Raw genomic sequence first — 19413 nt, forward strand, 5'->3', positions numbered from 1 at the left:
ACCCGAAATATGTTCTTGGTTTTAAATATATTCCTTTCAGCTGAAAGTATCATTGAGTTTTAAAATTATGTAACTATATAAGAGCCATTAAATATATTGGGAAGGAAGAACCTGGCACTTATGGGTGGAAATCAGTAAAAAGTAATAATAATAATTGTATTTGTTAAGCACTGTACTAAGCACTGGAGCGGATACAAGATAATCAGGTCAGACACAGTTCCTGGGGAGCTCACAGCATAAGGGGAAAGGAGGACAAGGTGCTTCTCTGTGCCTCAGTTTCCTCATCTGTAAAATGAGGATTCAGTGTCTGTCCCTCACTTAGACTGTGAGCTCCATGTAGGACAGGGACTGTGTCTGTTCTGATGAACTTATATCTACCCTGTCCCTTAGAACAGTACTTGACACACAGTGAGTACTTAATACAACAGTAATAATGATAATATTAATAACAGGCACTTTATTTCCATTTTACTGATGAGGAAACTGAGGTACAGGTAAAGTGACTTGCCCAAGGTCACACAGCAGGCAAGTGGCCAAGCTGGGAGTAGAACTCAGGTCCACTAGCCAGGCTTGTGCTCTTTCCACTAGGCCATGTTGCTTCTCACATGGTGATAAATACCATCAATTAATGACATTTATTGAGCACCTACTGCATGCCAAGCTCTGTTCTAGGAGCTTCGGAGGGAACAGTATAGTAAGGTTCTCAGACGTCCGTGTCCATGCCCTCCCCATGCCCTGGAACATCCTCCTCTTCCATATATGACAGATCACCACTCTCCCCGCATTCAAAGCCTTATTTAAAATCCCATCTCCAAAAGACCTTCCCTGACTAAGCCCTCATTTCCCTTACTTCCTCTCCCTTCTGCATCGTGTCAGCACTTAGATCTGTACCCTTATGGACATATCTGAAATTTAATATATTGACTGTCTTCCCCTCCAGATCAATCAGTATTATTTATGTTGTATTGTTGTTGTATTCTCCCAAGAGCTTAGTGCAGTCCTATGCACACGGCAAGCCCTCAGTAAATACGACTGAATGAATTTATTGAACTCTTGTGGTGTGCAGACCTAATTAACTTAACGCAGCACTTAGAACAGTGCTTGACGCACAGCAAGCACTTGACAAATACCATAATTATAATTATTATTAGAATACAGAGTTGGCGGATACATTCCCTGCCCACAACAAGCATAAAGTCTCATTAATATAAATTCAGACATTAATAGAAATACGGTTATGTACATAAGTGCTGTGGGGCTGAGGATGGAGTGAATGTCAAGTGCTTATCTAGAGTGTGAGCTCATTTTGGGAAGGAAATTGTTTACCCACTCTGTTATATAGTATTCTACCGAGCACTCAGTAAAGCGATCTGCACACAGTAAAGACCCAATACATACGATTGAATGAATGAGTGAATGCGCTCCACATCGTATCTTTGGGTTTCCCTTTCTCGGTCAGAAAATTGCTTAACTAGCTAAACTAGTTAAATAGCTAGACTAGTTAATGTGCTAAACTGGCTAAACTAAGCATACTAAGCTAGCTCAGGATGTTATATATGGTCATCAGTGATTACAGAATGCTTTCAAATGCCCCTTTTTTTCAGAATTCATAAACTCTGAATTATGGCTCTATAAACGCATTGCATGGTCATGTTTAGTGCCTGGAGCTTGCTTACGTCTTGCTGGAACAAGGGGAGAAGCATGTTTGGATTTCCCATTTAAATTCTGCCGTGTGATGCAGTCAGAGAGCAAGTAGAGTGTGCTTAATTTCTCGAGTTGAGTGCTTCCTGAGAGCGCTTGGGTCATATCTATATGTAATAGACCTGCCCTTGCCAGCTTAAATCCTTTCATGAGAACGAGGAATAGGAAGAACTGATTTTTGCTAGGGAGCTTCCACTATCTAAGAATCATTGTGCCTGTAGTCATTTAAGGCAAAGATTATATTTTGAACCTAATCTCGCTAATGGCACTCACAGTTTGTCAACATCAATTTGATTTGACTCCTCTATATGTACTATTGAAGTCACCAAATGATACGGCATCAGAAATAAAAGTTATGGTGGTGGGTTTTGTTTTTTGTCGTTGTTAAATCCTCCAAATTCAGAAAACGCTTTGGTCAGTTGTCTACATCTTGAGACATCCTTTTAATGCTTTATTTTCCTCTTTTGCAGATGACACGATTGGTGCTGCCCGGCATGCTGGCAAGGTGAGTCATGAGCTCACACAGAAACACTGTACAGGCAGAACTCATTATTATTTATAGGGGAGAATCCTTTCTTTGAAAAATTCATTATAGTGACTAACCAGCCCAGCTTCCATGTTTGAACGACGGAGCAATGCGGGGTGAGTCACCATGATGGGGCATGAGTCACCAGGTGGTGGAAGCCTTTTCCACTCGATTCCCCTTTTATTTCCCCCTCCTGTGTTGCGGTGACTTCTTTAGATCAGAATTAAAAAGCCGGTCTGACTCATCAGCGCTAACTAAATAACCTGCTATTCTGAGGGGGTGGTTTTAGAGTGCCTGGGATGTTCCTGGGGATAACCTTCTTCAAGCTGCACTCTCCCCTCAGCTGTGACTGCATTAGCTCGAGGTTTCTTAACGGAGGCTCGAGTGTCCATGTTCTGAGTTTCCTTAAGGAGAATGGGTGCACACTGAAGATGGGGATGTTGTTTTACGGCATAGTATGATAGCGGCGTGCGAAACCATCCTCATAATGTCTGAAAGCCCGGTCTGGGCAAATTTTGGCTGCCTTTCCAAACAAACGAATGTCTCCCATAGTCCTCGGTGCATTAGTACTGTGAATTTCGAGGTGGCCCTAGAACATTCTGTAGCTCTTTAAAGTGTCCTGGCCGAATTTGGATTGCACCAAGAAGCCTTACCCTTGTCTGTGCAAAATCTGAACCAACAGGGCATTAAAGAAAGGAATAATATGTGGAGGGGCACAAGGGGCCTATAGAGCTGGAGTGGCCAAGCCTCATTAGCAGAAGAGCTGCAAACAAAAACATAATATGGCTGAGAGCTGCCGGCTGAAGGGGCCGGCGCGGGGGGAGTCAGGTTGCAGGAGCTGAAAAACAGCCTTCCTTTCCTCTTAAAGTACCTTGCAGCAGACAGCAGAATTCACTTGCTTAATTGCCTTGGCCACATAAGTTCCCCAACCCGATTTTTTAGGTGGAATAAAGTTTTGGGGTTTGGTTTTTTTTTTTTTTTTAATGCTTAATTGTAAGCAGGATTAGCCACCCAGGGCTGGGGTAGGAAGAGGAGATGGGTTCTAATGCTAAGACCACTATGGTGGGCTTTGCACTGAGGTTTCTTCACCAAGGCAGGAAAACTCCCAAAGAGTAGGAGAAGGAAGGGGCAGTTAATTCATTGACTGCCTGTTGTGGGCAGCAGTCTCAAGTGTCCTCCCTACCTTTCTCTTCTTTCTCCTTTTCATCCTTTTTTTCTGCTCTTTTTCTGCTCATATAAGACTTAATTCTTATATGAATCCAGTATAATAGCTCCATCCTCCTTTTCGTGTTGCAAAAGGGAAGGATAGTTACATAAGTAAAAATAGTAACTTGTTCTGATAACTTCTACTTACATTTGATGATGATGATGATGGCATTTGTTAAGCACTTATTATGTGCAAAGCACTGTTCTAAGTGCTGGGGAGGGTGCAAGGTGATCAGGTTGTCCCACATGGGGTTCACAGTCTTAATCCCCATTTTACAGATGAGGTAACTGAGGCCTGGAGAAGTGACGTGACTTGCCCGAAGTCACACAGCTGACAAGTGGCGGAGGCGGGATTAGAACCCATGACCTCTGACTCCCAAGCCTGGGCTCTTTCTAGTGAACCACTGAGCCACGCTGCTTCCATTTGAACTCCTTTCTGCATTAGTCTTGTCAAGCATATTTACAGTTTCATCTGCTTTCCCGAAATCTGATGAATATATAACTACGTTGTCTGTTACGGGCATCTTGTTTTGGGGCATTTGATTGATGAATTTCCATGATTTGCTCTTTGGGCAGTTCCTCCAAATGAGGTGCAGGTAAACTCAGTGACATCTGCATCAGCCTTTCTAGCTGTTTCACTCTTTTTGGTTATCTGGTCCGGGGTCCTGCGGCCCCTTGAAAAGCTGATCCAAACTGTAGGTAGAGGTCTAGATTGTAGGAAACTCCTCCTCTAGACTGTAGTAAGCTCCTCCTCTAGACTGAAGTAAACTCCTCCTCTAGACCAAAGTAAGCTCCTCCTCGGGACTATAGCAGGCTTCTCTTCTGGGCTGTAGTAAGCTCTTGCTTTAGATTGCGAGCTCCCTGTGGGCAAGGAACATGTCTATCAACTGTGTTTGTATTGTACTCGCCCAGGCATTTAGGCGGTAACGTCATGTGAATTGGAAGTGAGAGTTTTACCCAGCAAAGGTGTACAGATTGAACCCTGGCAACAGGAGGGCAAGAAACCACCATTTTTTGTTGGTTTTTTTTTTCCATCCCACCGGTCTAACCCCCAAAAGGGAGGCGTCTGGGGAATGAAGCTTCCCCTGCTTCTGGCTTCCTGGTTGGTGTTTAACTTTGTCCACTTTGCTCCTTCATTATCTGTGAAGTGAAACATCCCTATCGAAGCCCCACTGCAGGATGATGAGAATTCCTTCCCCAGAAAGTACAGTGTCACTGGCTGGATTTGGAGTGGATATAACAGCGCTGGGAAGCAGCGTGGCCTATGAAAGAGTAATGGCCTGGGTTCTAATCCTGGCTCTGCCACTTACCTGCTATAGGAATTGGGCAACTGAATCAACTTCTCTGTACCTCAATTTCCTCCTTTGCCAAAAAGGAATTGAATACTTCCTCTCCTTAGATTGTGAGTCCCAATTTGGACTAATAATAATAACAATAATGGTATTTGTTAAGCACTTACTATGTGTCAGGCACTGTGCTAAGTGCTGGGGTAAATACAAGCAAATTAGGTTGGACACAGTCCCTGTCCCAAATGGGGCTCACAGTCTCAATCTCCATTTTCCAGATGAGGTTACTGAGGCCCAGAGATGTGAAGTGACTTGCCCAAGGTCACACAGCAGACACGAGGCGGAGGGAGAATTAGAATCCATGACCTTCTGACTCCAGGCCCATGCTCTATCCACTGTGCCATGCTGCTTCTCTATCCAGACTAGAAACTGTGTCCAACTTCTCTCCTCTCCTCTCTCCTGATGAAAGATCAGTCTGTGATTTTAGGTCACTTGGTGTGGACCACCTCCAGATTCATCTGGAATTCGAGGGTAAAAGCCAAATTGAGGGTCCATTCTGATTTAACCAGCTGGAATTACAATCATTCATTCATTCATTCAATCGTATTTATTGAGCACTTACTGTGTGCAGAGCACTGTACTAAGCGCTTGGGAAGTACAGTCAGAATTAGATTAGCAGCATGGCTCAGTGGAAAGAGCCCAGGCTTTGGAGTCAGAGGTCATGGGTTCAAATCCTGGCCCCGCCAATTGTCAGCTGTGTCAAGTCACTTCACTTCTCCGGGCCTCAGTTCCCTCATCTGTAAAATTGGGATGAAGCCTGTGAGCCCCCCATGGGACAACCTGATTACCTTGTACCCCCCCCAGCGCTTAGAACAGTGCTTTGCACATAGTAAGCACTTAATAAATGCTATTATTATTATTATTATTATTATTATTATTATTATTATTATCACCAGCCCCAAACCTCTCCAGGACCAATGCCTATAGTTGTCTTTCATATTTAAAGAAGACACTGCTAAACTCCCCCCACCCCCCTCCCCGAGTTTGTGAGTGACTGAGAAGGACAAGGGAGGACCCTCAGTCCTGGCCACACTGGATATGCAGGAAGGTTGTCCCTTGTATTGTTTTGCTTCATGTTTGAAGCATCAACGAGGAATATGGCACAGACTTAATACATTTGGTATCTTTGGTTAGGAAGAAAAAAAGCCTGACTCATCTACCCCTTCCATTTTAATTAGGGTGCTTGTTAGAGGTGTAAAACAGTATTATGGGGCATCTCTGGGAACTCTCGCTTACGTTTCTAAGCCAGCTCCTTATAGTATGTTTGCTGCTTTACCCTTATGAGGCGTGAATCAATGTGGCCTAGTGGAAAGAGTACGGACCTAGGTTAAACTTGGTCCTGGGAATCAGAAGGACCCGGATTTTAATCCTAGCTCCGCCGCATGTCTTCTGTGTGACCTTGGGCAAATCACGTATCTTCTCTGTGCCTCAGTTACCTCCTCTGCAAAAAAAAAATGGGGATTAAAGCTGTGAGCCCCTTGTGGGACATGGACTGTGTCCAACCTGATTAGCTTGTAACTACCCCAGTGCTTATTATTATTAATTATTATTATTAATATGAATATTATTATTATTGCCAGCTCCACCACTTGCCTGCTATGTGAACTTGGGCAAGTCATTTAACTTGTCTGTGCCTCAGTTTCCTCATCAGTAAAATGGGGGTTCAATATCGGGTCCCCCTCCTACTTAGACTGTGAGCCCCACATGGGCTCTGATTACCCCAGCTCTTAGTACGGGGCTTGGCACAGAGTAAGCACTTAACAAATACCATAGTTATTATTATCTACTATTATGTTTCCTGTTGTTAGTTTTCACAGAATAAGCAACTCCAGTGTGAATTAGGAGCCCCTTAGAAGCCTGGGTTCTTTTTCCTCAGGTCTGCCTCTGAGATGGAAGAAATTCCCAGCCCATAGGAATCTAACGTCTTAAGGCAATGGACTGTTTCTATTCAAATAGCTACAATCAAAATATGGTATTTATTGCCATAAAAGTAGCAAGTGCATAACTACATTACAGAGGAAACTTGCTCTTTCCACTTCTCCGGAATTATAAACATTGGGTACAGCTGGAGCGGGAGGTGGTTGCTATAGCAACTGTGGGACAGCTAAAAATAGCCTTTTTTTCATACTGTACCGCTTAAGGTGGAATGATGACATGTTATGGCGTGTTGGGCAGGTAATTCTTTTTCATGTGCTAGATGTTTACAAACTCCTTTACAAAGCAGCATCTGAGGAGAAAAATCATTTTAATTACAGGTTCAATTCTGCCCCTACCTCAGTACTCTGGGGAGTCGCGCCTTCTAGTCACGCCCATATGTGGAATGTCATTTCTTTCGAAAGCCTTTTATGATAACTGTCTGAACCAACCTCCATATTAGTTAAACTAAATCATCGTATCTTCTAAAGCAAACTAGAGGATTTCCCTTTAGACAGCTGGCAAGCCGAAGAAGCTTCTTTAAAGACCTTGCACTCCTTCTGCTTTTTTCCCCTCCTAATTCCCATCGTCTTCCTTCTTACCCCTGATGTAGAAAAATGAACGGTAACCCTGCAGTTCTAGCTCTTGAAGATCACAATTTAGGTGGTCACCATTTAAATGTCTTTTCTCCCTTCCCCTGAAATATGGATCAGCAATGAGACCATTTCAGAAAGATTACCTTCCTAAAGAGTAACTCAGAATGCCTATCGATCAATCAGTTGTATTTATTGAACGCTTCCTGTGTGCAGAACACTGTACTAAGTGCCTGGGAGAGTACAAATATAACAGACATATTCCCTGCCCACAATGAGCTCCCACCACTAAGATGCACTAAAATAGTAGTTGCTCTTAAAAATACAATGGAAGAATATATATTAAAAATAAAAAACTTGGCTAGTTCTATTCACGGGGATTATTTAGTGGATTCTTGCTATTGGATTTCTCAACCAACTGGAAATCTTTTATATATATATATATATATATATATATATATATATATATATATATTTTTTTTTTTTAATGGTATTTGTCAGGCACTTACGGTGTGCCAGGCACTGTACTAAGTGCTAGAGTTGATACAAGATAATCAGGGGGGACACAGTCCATGTCCCACAGGGGAAGCACAGTCTTAATCCCCATTTTACAGATGAGGTAACTGAGGCATAGAGAAGTTAAGTGACTGGTTCAAGGTCACACAGCGGACAAGTGGCAGAACTGGAATAGGAACCCAGGTCCTTGTGACTCCCAGGCTTGTGTGCTATCAACTATTTTATAATAAAAATAGATTCCACCTTGATATGGCAGCCCTCGCTGTCGGAAGAACTTCACTAATTTGCACTACTGAGAGATTCATTATGATATCTTGATTTTATATAGCACTTTTATTCCCAAAGATATTTTACATTAGGTCATTTTTGCTTCACAAAATTGTGCCTATCATTAAATAAGCAAGTGTGATAAATTAAGAATGTTGTATCATAAAATATTACTCGTTACAATATTATTTTTTTTATTTTTTTCTGGTAGTGTTTTAGCAAAATGTGAAGTGTTATAATATGCCTTCATTTCAGCATACCCTAAATCTTGATTTACTCTCTAACTCTTCCCAGGACTGTAAAAAAAGAGAAAAAGATTTTCTTTTTTCCTCTTTGTTAAGCACTACTCAATTTCTCCTTCTGCTTAATCTTGTAGGGAAGCTTAAAGGAAACTGCACCTTCTCCATTTTTTGTCAATTTTGAGGGAGCTAGGAGACTTATGACATTGGTTGTTATTTAAAGTATTCTTTACCTCAGTCTCATTTGCTTCACTGTCAACCCCCCGTCCATGTCCTGCCTCTCGCCTGGGACCCCCTACCCCTTCATTTCTGACAGACCATCGCTCTCCCCACCTTTGAAGACTTATTAAGATCACATCTCCTCCAAGAGGCCTTCCGCCCTAAGCCCATATTTTCCCTTTTAATTAAGTCATTCAGATTTATGAAGCACTTACTGTGCACTGCGCACTGCACTAGCACTTGGGAGAGAGTACAATACAAGTGGATACATTCCCTGCCCACAACGAGCTCACAGTCTAGAGGGGAGGTGGCAGACATCAATACAAATAAATAAATTACAGATTTTCTGCATCACCCTCGCACTTGGACTTGTGCGCTTTTGTTCACCTCACCCTCAGCCCCACCACACTTTTATTTATAGATCTGTAATTTTTTTTTAAGTGTCTGCCTCCCCTTCTAGGTTATAAGGTCCTTGTGGGAAGGGAACATTTCTACCAACTTTGTTATGGTGTAGTCAATCAATCGTATTTTTTGAGCACGAACTGTGTGCAGAGCACTATACTAAGAACTTGGGAGAGTACCATAAACAGAGTTGATAGACATGTTCCCTGCCCACAACAAGCTTACAGTCTAAAGGGGGAGGCACACATTAAATAAGTAAATTTTGGATATTGAAATAAGTTCTGTGGGGCTGAGGGAGGGGTGACTAAAGGATTCAAATACAAATGCTTGTACTCCCCCAAGCACTTAGTACAGTGCTCCGTACACAGTGTTCAATAAATACAATTGATTGAAGGGTTTGGGATTCTGGAGAGGTAATAGGAGAGGCTAGATAATCGCCAACTACACTTCAAACCCACCAGACTGTCTTATCATTTCCTTTTGAAAGACTTGTCGAGCATGAGAGGAAATAGTAGTTAATAATAATAATAATAATGGTATTTGTTAAGCACTTACTGTGTGCCAGGCACTGCACTAAGCACTGGGATGGTTACAAGCAAATTGGGTGTCCCATGTGGGGTGCACAGTCTCAATCCTCATTTTACAGATTAGGGAACTGAGGCCCAGTGAAGTGACTTGACCAAGTCACACAGCAGACAAGTGGCATAATCAGAATTAGAACCTATGACCTTCTGATTCCCAGACCCACGCTCTATCCACTAGCTAGATTTCAACAGCAGCAACAACCTTGAGAGTTTCCCGAACGTCACCAGGAGCAGCAGAGAACAAACCAAGCACCCCATCTACAAATTGATCACCACGGCCAGATTCGCGCTCACGTCCTCCAGTGCTCCAACAACAAAGGCCGGAGTGCAAATGCATCTATATCTACTAGTTGGATCTAGCCACCCATTTGCTCTTGTCTTCCATAGTGATAATAATAACTGTGGTATTTGTTTAGTGCTCACTATGTGCCAAGCACTGTTCTACATGCTGGCGTAGATAAGAGGTAATCAGGTTGGACACAGTCCCAGTCCCACTTGGGGCTCCACAGTCTTAATCCCCATTTTACAGATGAGGAAGCTGAGGCCCAGAGAAGTGAAGTGACTTACCCAGAGAAGTGAAGTGACTTACCCAAGGTCGCACAGCAGACATGTGGTGGAACTGGGATTAGAACCCAGATCCTCTCACTCCCAGGCCCGGGCTCTTTCCACTAGGCCACACTGCTTCCCATGTACTGGGCGAATGGAGGTTTGCTACACTAAAAAGCCTTCACTGGAAAGGATAGAAGTGCATGAATGGGGCAAGGATAGGGAAGTGGAAAAAGGCTGCCTCTGAGAAATCAATCAATCAGTCATATTTATTGAGCATTTATCAATCAATCAATCAATCGTATTTATTGAGCGCTTACTATGTGCAGAGCACTGTACTAAGCGCTTGGGAAGTACAAATTGGCATCACATAGAGACAGTCCCTACCCGATAGTGGGCTCACAGTCTAAAAGGGGGAGACAGAGAACAGAACCAAACATACCAACAAAAAAAAATAAGTAGGATAGAAATGTACAAGTAAAATAAATAAATAAATAAATAAACAGAGTAATAAATATGTACAACCATATATACATATATACAGGTGCTGTGGGGAGGGGAAGGCGGTAAGGCTGGGGGATGGAGAGGGGGACGAGGGGGAGAGGAAAGAAGGGGCTCAGTCTGGGAAGGCCTCCTGGAGGAGGTGAGCTCTCAGCAGGGCCTTGAAGGAAGGAAGAGAGCTAGCTTGGCGGATGGGCAGAGGGAGGGCATTCCAGGCCCGGGGGATGACGTGGGCCGGGGGTCGATGGCGGGACAGGCGAGAGCGAGGTACAGTGAGGAGATTAGTGGTGGAGGAGCGGAGGGTGCGGGCTGGGCAGTAGAAGGAGAGAAGGGAGGTGAGGTAGGAGGGGGCGAGGTGATGGAGAGCCTTGAAGCCCAGGGTGAGGAGTTTCTGCCTGATGCGCAGATTGATCGGTAGCCATTGGAGGTTTTTGAGGAGGGGAGTGATATGTCCAGAGCGTTTCTGGACAAAGATAATCCGGGCAGCAGCATGAAGTATGGATTGAAGTGGGTACACCATTTATGGTGTACAGAGAGCACTGTATTAAGTACTTGGGAGAGTACGATACAACAGAGTTGGTAGACACATTCCCTGCCCACAAAAGCAGACAGTTGGTCATTTTTATTGAGTGTTTACTCTGTGCAGAGCACTGTACTAAGCGCTTGAGCACTGTCCTAATACTTCCCCTCAATCCTATGCATACCTAGCCAGCTTTTGGTCCCAAGGTAGCCCATCTGAACTCGACCTTGGCCTTCTCTTGCAGGGAATGCTGGATGAGCTTCCCACCTTCAGGCAGGGATTCTTTTCCTCAGGTATGACACGGAGTATGACATGTGGTGTAGTATGATGGGACACAGCATGGCATAGTGGATAGAACATGAACCTGGGAGTCAGAAGGTCATGGGTTCTAATCCCGGCTCCTCCAGGTGTCTGCTGTGCAATCTTGGGAAAATCACTTCACTTCTCTGTACCTCAGTTACCTCACCTGTAAAATGGGGATTGAGCCTGTGAACCCCATGTCAGGCAGAGACTGCGTCCAGCCCGATTTGCTGGCATCTATCCCAGGATTTAGTACAGTGCCTGGCACATAGTAAGTGCTTAACAAATATACCACTTTTGTTAAAAAATTAGTCCTTGGGTGTCCGGGCCGAGTCTTAAATAGACCAGCTGAAGTTGAGCTAGCTATTAGGGAGAGCAAGAGGAGGAAGTAGAGAGTCTTCCAAGTTCCACTTGGAAGGGTGGGAAGTGTTTGGGATTGAAAGCATGAACGAAGCAACGACAACAGGGCTCTGTGCATATTCAAAGTAGCACAGTCAAGTGGAAAGAGCACAGGCCCGGGAGTCGGAAGGCCTGAGTTCTAATCCTGGCTCTGCCATTTGTCTGCTGTGTCACCTTGGGCAAGTCACTTAACTTGTCTGTGCCTCAGTTACCTGACCTGTAAAATGGGGATTCAGTCCTACCCCCACCTACTTAAACTATGAGCCCCATGTGGGACAAGGATGTCCAACCTGATCAATTTGTGTCTACCCCAGTGCTTAGAACAGTGCTTGCCACATAGAAAGTGCTTCATGAGTACCATAATTATCGTTATTATTATTCAGGGAGTCACTTCAAGGAGAAGTCTCATTTACTGTTGAGATATAAACAGCTTTTTATACATTTTCATTTTGGGGATGCAGTTCGCGAATTTGTCTTTGGTGGAAAAATTCTGAGTTAAATTTCTGCCACTGTACTTTGATGTGCTTTAACCACTGTACTTTGATAGTGCCGAAGTATTTCCTAACTATCGCTACTGAAACATATAAATACCTCCCTTACCACTTTTTTGTTTTTCTTTTTAGATCTAAAGGTGTAATTCTGAACATCTCTTCTGCTAGCGGCATGAGCCCGGTGCCATTACTGGCTATATATTCAGCTACGAAGGTGAATACTGCTTGGTAAATCACATGATCTGAAGAGGGGGGAAAGTAAAGTGAATTTGTGCTGGGCTTTTCTTGTTGACAATTACTAGCTGTACTACAGGAAGAAGGAATGGGCAAAACTTTTGGTTCTAGTTTCATCTTTTAATGTTCCCGGGAGACTGGCTTTTCGTGAAGGCTGGGAGCACCTCCAAGGCTAACACTCCTCATGGAGAAAGGAAAGGACAGTGATAGTCTCCCAAGTCCTCTGCCCAAAGTAAGCGCTCAATAAATACACCATTGATTGACCGATAGAAATGAAGCAATAAACAGTATAGGGAATAGTTCCCTCACACGCCTGTCTCTGTAGCTGAGCTCATCTTAACATTCATTATACCTTTGCTGTAAAATTAAAAGAAAGCAGAACTGGAGTGAGAGCTGAAGAGGTGTAGTTCTTGTCATCAACTTCATCATTGAAAGTGTTATTTGTTAGTAACAATTTGAGTGTCGAGCACAGTCTCCAGACACTTTCATGACTCAGGTCTAGTAAGCTAGGACAGATTCATGAGGCTATCAAGAATATTTAAAGGTAAAGATCTTTGGTTTCTTGAAACTTGAAGTTTTGACATTGCAGCTTTGTGACCCCCTAGTCAGGGTCACTTTTATTTTATTTTATTGTCAGTCCCTCTAGCACAATATCATTTGGACCTCTCAATTTAAGAGATTGTTTTTTTATGGTGTTTGTCAAGTGCTTATTTTGTGCCAGGCACTGTACTAAGCACCGGGGTAGATATAAGATTATCAGGTTGGACACAGCCCCTGTCCCGAGTGAGGCTCACTGTCTTAATCCCCATTTTACAGATGAGGTAGCTGAGACACAGAAAGGTGAAGTGATTTGCCGAAGGGGGCACAGCAGACAAGCGAAGTGGGCAAGATGAGAACTCAGGTCCCTCTGACTCCCAGGACCATGCTCTCCCCACTAGGACACCCTGCTTCGTTGTTCAAAAAACAAAATAATGTTGAAAACAAAAGTTGTGTATTTGAAAGAGAAATATAAATATATCAAAATCAAGGATTACAGCTCCCTTTCTGTAGTAACTATGGATAGCTGAATATTGGAGCAAATGAACTGTGGGTCACTTGGGCAGTGAAATTTTCTAAATTAACCCCTATAGTACTTTGAAATACAAAACATAACATTGCTGACCTTCATATGCCACTTCCACAAGGTAAACCTTAGGTGTGTTAGGCAACTGCAACCAACATGGCCTAGAATGCGGAATGACTACTTGTAAGGTTCTGTGAGACCTTTAGGTGTGAGTTGTATACTTTAGATTTTTGAGATTTCAAAGTGCAAGTTTTAGCATATAAAAATGCAAACAGTGAAAACTGTTGAATTGACGACAGAAGCCAAATACACTTAGCATTGGGTTAAACATTGGACATTCAGAAAACAGTGATCAAAACAGATTTCAGGAAAAAAATGCACACTAACATGAATCATAAGTAATACTATTTACTAAATGAGCAAGAAAAGGTCGAATACAGTTAAGTAAGGTCAAAGAATGGTGCACTTCAGTTTAAATGGGAAACAGCATGGCTTAGGGGAAAGAGCACCGGTCTGGAAGTAGGAAGACTTAGCCGTTCATCTACTGTGTGACCTTGGGCAAGGCACTTAACTTCTCTGGGCCTCTGTTACTGCATCTGTAAAATGGGGCTTAAAACCTCCTCCCTTCAACTTGGACTCTGAACCCCAAGGGGGACAAAGGACTGTGTACAACCTGATTACTTATATCCACCCCAGCACGTACTGCAGTGCCACACTTAAGTACCATTCAAAATGCTTACTAATTTAAAATAGGAAAAACAGAATGATGGAGGTAATGCAGTTCTTCCCACTGGGTGGATGGATTATCACGACAAGGAAGCCTGAGAACCATCATTCCAGCCCTCAAGAATCTCTGGTCCTTGGGGTTCTAATTGCCAATGGCTCTTACCCAGCACAATTTCACAACAGTGCTCTGGAGTGAAGTTGAAATGTTTAGCTCAATTGGTTTTGGGATTGGGAACTGTGGAAGGCTTGTTTTAATTTATCATTCCTATAGATCAGGAAATGCAGTTTTCAGTAGGCCATTTCAGGTTTATACATCTAGTAAAATATCGAGTCTTCAAATACATCCCCAACTGAAGAAAACACAAAATGGAAGGAGGGAAGGAAATACCCTAACGTTGCCCTTTCTCTTAATACCCTAACTTTGCCCTTTCTCTTAAATTTCCAAGTTACGTGGATTTTTCCACTGTAATAGATATCTCTGTATCTTGGTTTTTATTTGCATCATAGGGATGTTTCTGAGAAACAAGACACAAGATATCAAGTGTATTTTTTTTCTTTGCTCTCTCAAGTTCCCAATTAACTCCAAAGACAGCTATGTGCAGTCTGTGGAGGCACAGAAGCACAACTCTGTTTATTTTTAATGTTCATCTTCCATTCACAGTATCGGTTCATTGAAGTTTTTTGTGGCCAGTCGGCGTAAACGAACTTCTAGCATAAATTTAGCAAAAGAGAAAAATAATAAGACTCCTTACTATTAATGCAATTAATGTATCCAAGCAACGAAAATGAGCCAAAGACGTGCAGTTCTGTTGATGCCGCCCTGAAGCAGATGCTACTACCTTCCGAAATTGTTTTTCCCCTCTGTTTAGAGAGGCTCACCTCTTGCGTAAGAGAAATATGTGTTTGAAAATGGAGGCTCTATAATGTAATGATGCTTGAAGTGGTTTCTAACCTCTTTCGCCTCCTACCCCACCTCGGTGGCATTTGCCGGTGGAAAACCTTGGGAACTATTAATTGAGTCCCGGGGTTTGTGTTTGAAAAGACAGCCCATGACAGCTTAAGTTCCTTCATTTTTTTATGGAAAGATGAATAGTAGTAACTCCATCTTTCCATTGCCCGTGTCCTCTTGACTGCAAGCTCTTTCTGCACTGGGAACGTATCTATTAGCTCTGTTGTGTTTTTCTCTCCTAAGTGCTTAGTACAGTGCACTGCACGCAGTAAGTGCTCAAAAAATGCCATCTATTGATTGATCTTGTGTTTCCAAAAGATTCTAAGGTTGTTACCTTTTGTCTCCTTTTTATAGGCTTACCAGTCACCAAAGACTCGAAAGAATACATTTCTATAGTAATAATAATGGCATTTATTAAGCGCTTACTATGTGCAAAGCACTGTTCTAAGTGCTGGGGAGGTTACAAGGTGATCAGGTTGTCCCACGGGGGGCTCACAGTCTTAATTCCCGTTTTACAGATGAGGTAACTGAGGCACAGAGAAGTTAAGTGACTTGCCCAAAGTCACACAGCTGACAATTGGCAGAGCCGGGGCTTGAACCCATGACCTCTGACTCCAAAGCCCGTGCTCTTTCCACTGAGCCATGCTGCTTCTCTAATGAAACAAAAGGAATCCTTGGGGAAGAATCAGAAGCCATATTTTATTTCTAATTGTAGGTTGATCATGAGGCAGGAGTTGCATTCTTAAACTATTAATGCATCTTCTTGGAAACTATTTTTCGATGCACTAAGTAGAAGCTGAATCCAAATTTGATTTGAATAATGCATTTGATAAGGATCATATAATTTAATGGGTTTGCCAGTATAAACTAATATGCCTTTTCATAAGCTTTAATCTTCATTTAAAATAGAGAGGGATTAGAAACTCTAGTGTTACATGGAGTTACTGTGTTATTTCCTGTTTCCATGACAACAAATCTGACAGATGGATGTTATATGTGTATTTTCTTCCCATCCCTAACCCCCTCCCAGGCTTTTGTAGATTTCTTCTCTCAATGCCTCCATGAAGAGTACAAGAGCAAGGGCATCATTGTACAGGTGAGTGGAGTTTGTTTCAGTTAAGTATTCATGTTATTGTGTGGTAACCACAGCAACTGTTGCTGTCTTGGCAACGAAAGGAAATCACATTCCTAAGTAAGTGAATGTGACGTTAACAAATCATTAAAGATACAGTTTCCCTTTTGCTTATACCAGTTAATTCTAGCTTTTGGAAAACTTCTCCAAAACCTTTAAGTGGGAAGACCTAAAAATAATGTTGAAAATGACCAAAGTGCACTCTGTAGGCTGTTTAAGTGTAGTTGTAAGAATACCGTTATAGAGATACAAGATAGCCAATGTCTCCAAGTGGGAGTAAAAGGCAATTTTTTAGTCTGCCGATATATTTGTGCCATGACATGAATGTGGTTAATATCCTTTGGCTTTCTGAAATGTAAGGATGAAACAAACAAAACCAAGAGTTCCTTTAATTAATTGTGCTTAAACCCAAGAATAATGCTGAATATCGTAATCATTATCAGTTGTATCCATTGGGCAAATCTGTTGGGCATTTACTGGGTACAGAGCACTGTACTGTGCCCTTGATAATAACAATAATTGTGATATTTGGTAAGTGCTTACTCTATGCCAGGCACAGTACTCAGTGTTGGAGTTGATACAATATAGGTTGATTGGACACAGTCCCTGCCCCAATCTATCTCATTTATTGAGTGCATACCATGTGCAGAGCACCATACTAAGGGCTTAATCAATCAATTGTATTTATTGAGCACTTACTGTGTGCAGAGCACTGTACTAAGCGCGTAAGGGAGAGTACAGTACAGTGGAGTTGGTAGAAATGATCCCTGCCCACAAGGAGCTAACAGTCTATAGCGGGAGACAGACATGTTAAAATCAGTTACAGATTGGGGAAATTGAGTATAAAGTTATTTACACAAGTGCTGTGGGGCTAGCGTGAGCATCAAAGTGCTCAAGGGACACACAGCTGAATGCAAAGCTGATAATAATAAATAAATAATGATGGCATTTGTTAAGCGCTTACTACGTGCAGAGCACTGTTCTAAGCACTGGGGGGATATAACGTGATCAGGCTGTCCCACGTGGGGCTCACAGTCAATCCCCATTTTACAGATGAGGTAACTGAGGCTCAGAGAAGCTAAGTGACTTGCCCAAGGTCACACAGCAGACATGTGGCGGAGCTGGGATTCGAACCCATGACCTCTGACTCCAAAGCCCAGGCTCTTTCCACTGAGCCACGCTGCTTCTCCACAATGCAGAAGAGAGGACGGATAGGGGAAAGGAGGACACAGTCAAGAAAGACTCTTGGAGGAGATGTGATATGAGGAGGATTTTGAAGGTGAGGATAGGGGTGGACTGTCAGATATGAAAGGGGGAGAGAGTTCCAGACTCGAAGGACGATGCGGACGAGGGGTCGGTGGTGAGATAGATGTGATTGAGGTACAGAGAATAGGTTGGTGTTAGAGCAGCGTTGTGTGCGGGTTGGGTTGTAGGGAGATCAGCGAGGTAAGGTACAAGGGAGAGAGCTGATTGTCTTAAAGGTAAGGAATTTCTGTTTTGACAAGGAGGTGGATGGGCAATCATCGGAGGTTTTTGTGGAATGGGGAGATAAGGACTGGATGTTTTTTTCAGAAACATGATGTGGGTCCCTAGTGGGGTTCCCATTCTAAGCAGGAGGAAGAACAGGTAATTTATCCCCATTTCACAAATGAGCTAACTGAGGCACAGAGAAGTGAAGTGACTTGCCCAAGGTCACACAGGAGACAAGTTGCGGAGCCAGGATTAGAATCCAGGTCTTCTGACTTCCAAGCCCATGCTCTTTCCGCTAGGCCAGGCTGCTTCTCGAAGTTCTTATCAGAAATATGCAACACTCCTTTCAGTTGCAGTAATAATGCTGTGACAGTTCATTTGGCCAAAAAAAAATACCGTAGCGTCTCATAGTAATATCTTGATTGATTGATTGACTCATTCTTGGTGTTGAACGAACCTTTTACCCCATTCCTCCCTGCCCCTTTAAGTAAGTGCGGTAATATTGGTTCTGTATTGCCAATGCCTCCAAAAGACATGTACAAAATGTTGGGCAAAATCCCATTTTGGTTACAGTATTCACCACAGGAAGATGTGGAAGGTCACTTTTTGCATTCCACAGTTGAATACAAACCCCAGTGGGAACTGCCAAGTTGCAGACACATCCTGTCTTGCGTTCTGGGGTTCCCCTGGAACCTCCAGGACTTACACAGGTTTGGATTCTGGGATGAGGCTAAGGAACCACCCCCTGAGGAGGAGAGATGTGTGCCTGACTGGCTCAGTTGCACAGTTTCTGGGAATTTTGATCACCTCTGTTTAGTCCAGAACCTCAGTGTACCAGCAAACTGAAGGGCCTTGAAATGATCTGCCACCCTGCAGAAGTCTCCAGCTCCAATTGGACCCATCTGGTGTTAACAGAGATCCATGGCTTACCTCAGAGGGTGGCCCTATGGCTTGGAATTGCCAGTTAATAGAAGCAAAATGGCCTCATGGAGAGAGTACGAGTCTGGGAGTATCTGGATCCTAATCCCAGCTCTCCCAATCGCTTCCTGGGTGACCTTGGGCAAGTCACTCAACTTCTCTGGGTCTCAGTTTCCTCAAATGGGCATTCAGAATCTGTTTTCCCTCTTACTAAGACTGAATCCTGTGTGGGACAGGGACAGTGTCTGATATAATTAACTTGTACCTAGCCCAGTATTTGGACAGTGTTTGACACATAGCAGTTGCTTAACAAATGCTATTAAAAAAAAAAAAGAAGCACTGTTTTCACATCTCGGACTAATGAACATGCATCTTGAATCTTCCACACCTCTATGGAAATATCTCTATGTGTATACCTTTATCAAGCCCTTTTTTGTCATTTCCTTCACTCCCCGCTCCCACCAACCAGGACGTTTTGGTTTAAAAGTGTAAATTGCCATGTCCCTCTGTTGTCGGAGTGACTGGAACTCTTTGGTAGTATGCTTAACAAAAGGAGAAACAATAAAGACATTTTTCAGACAAAAAGTATTCAGATTTTTCTCCACATTCGGTGTTGAAATGCATAGAATTTTTTTTTCTATTTTAATGTGG

The 19413-nt window shown here is 42.9% G+C and overlaps 1 protein-coding gene across 1 annotated transcript in view; it reads left to right on the forward strand.

Moving 5' to 3' along the window:
• HSD17B12 (hydroxysteroid 17-beta dehydrogenase 12) overlaps positions 1-19413 on the forward strand; it is a 108682-nt gene that overhangs the window by 81988 nt on the left and 7281 nt on the right. The window contains exons 7-9 of the mRNA XM_038764493.1: positions 2172-2206; positions 12403-12484; positions 16273-16338. Of these exons, the coding sequence (XP_038620421.1) occupies positions 2172-2206; positions 12403-12484; positions 16273-16338 (183 nt within the window). The remainder of the gene's footprint in view (positions 1-2171; positions 2207-12402; positions 12485-16272; positions 16339-19413) is intronic.

The sequence above is a fragment of the Tachyglossus aculeatus genome, chromosome 22 (assembly GCF_015852505.1).
Source record: "Tachyglossus aculeatus isolate mTacAcu1 chromosome 22, mTacAcu1.pri, whole genome shotgun sequence".
NCBI lineage: Eukaryota > Metazoa > Chordata > Mammalia > Monotremata > Tachyglossidae > Tachyglossus > Tachyglossus aculeatus.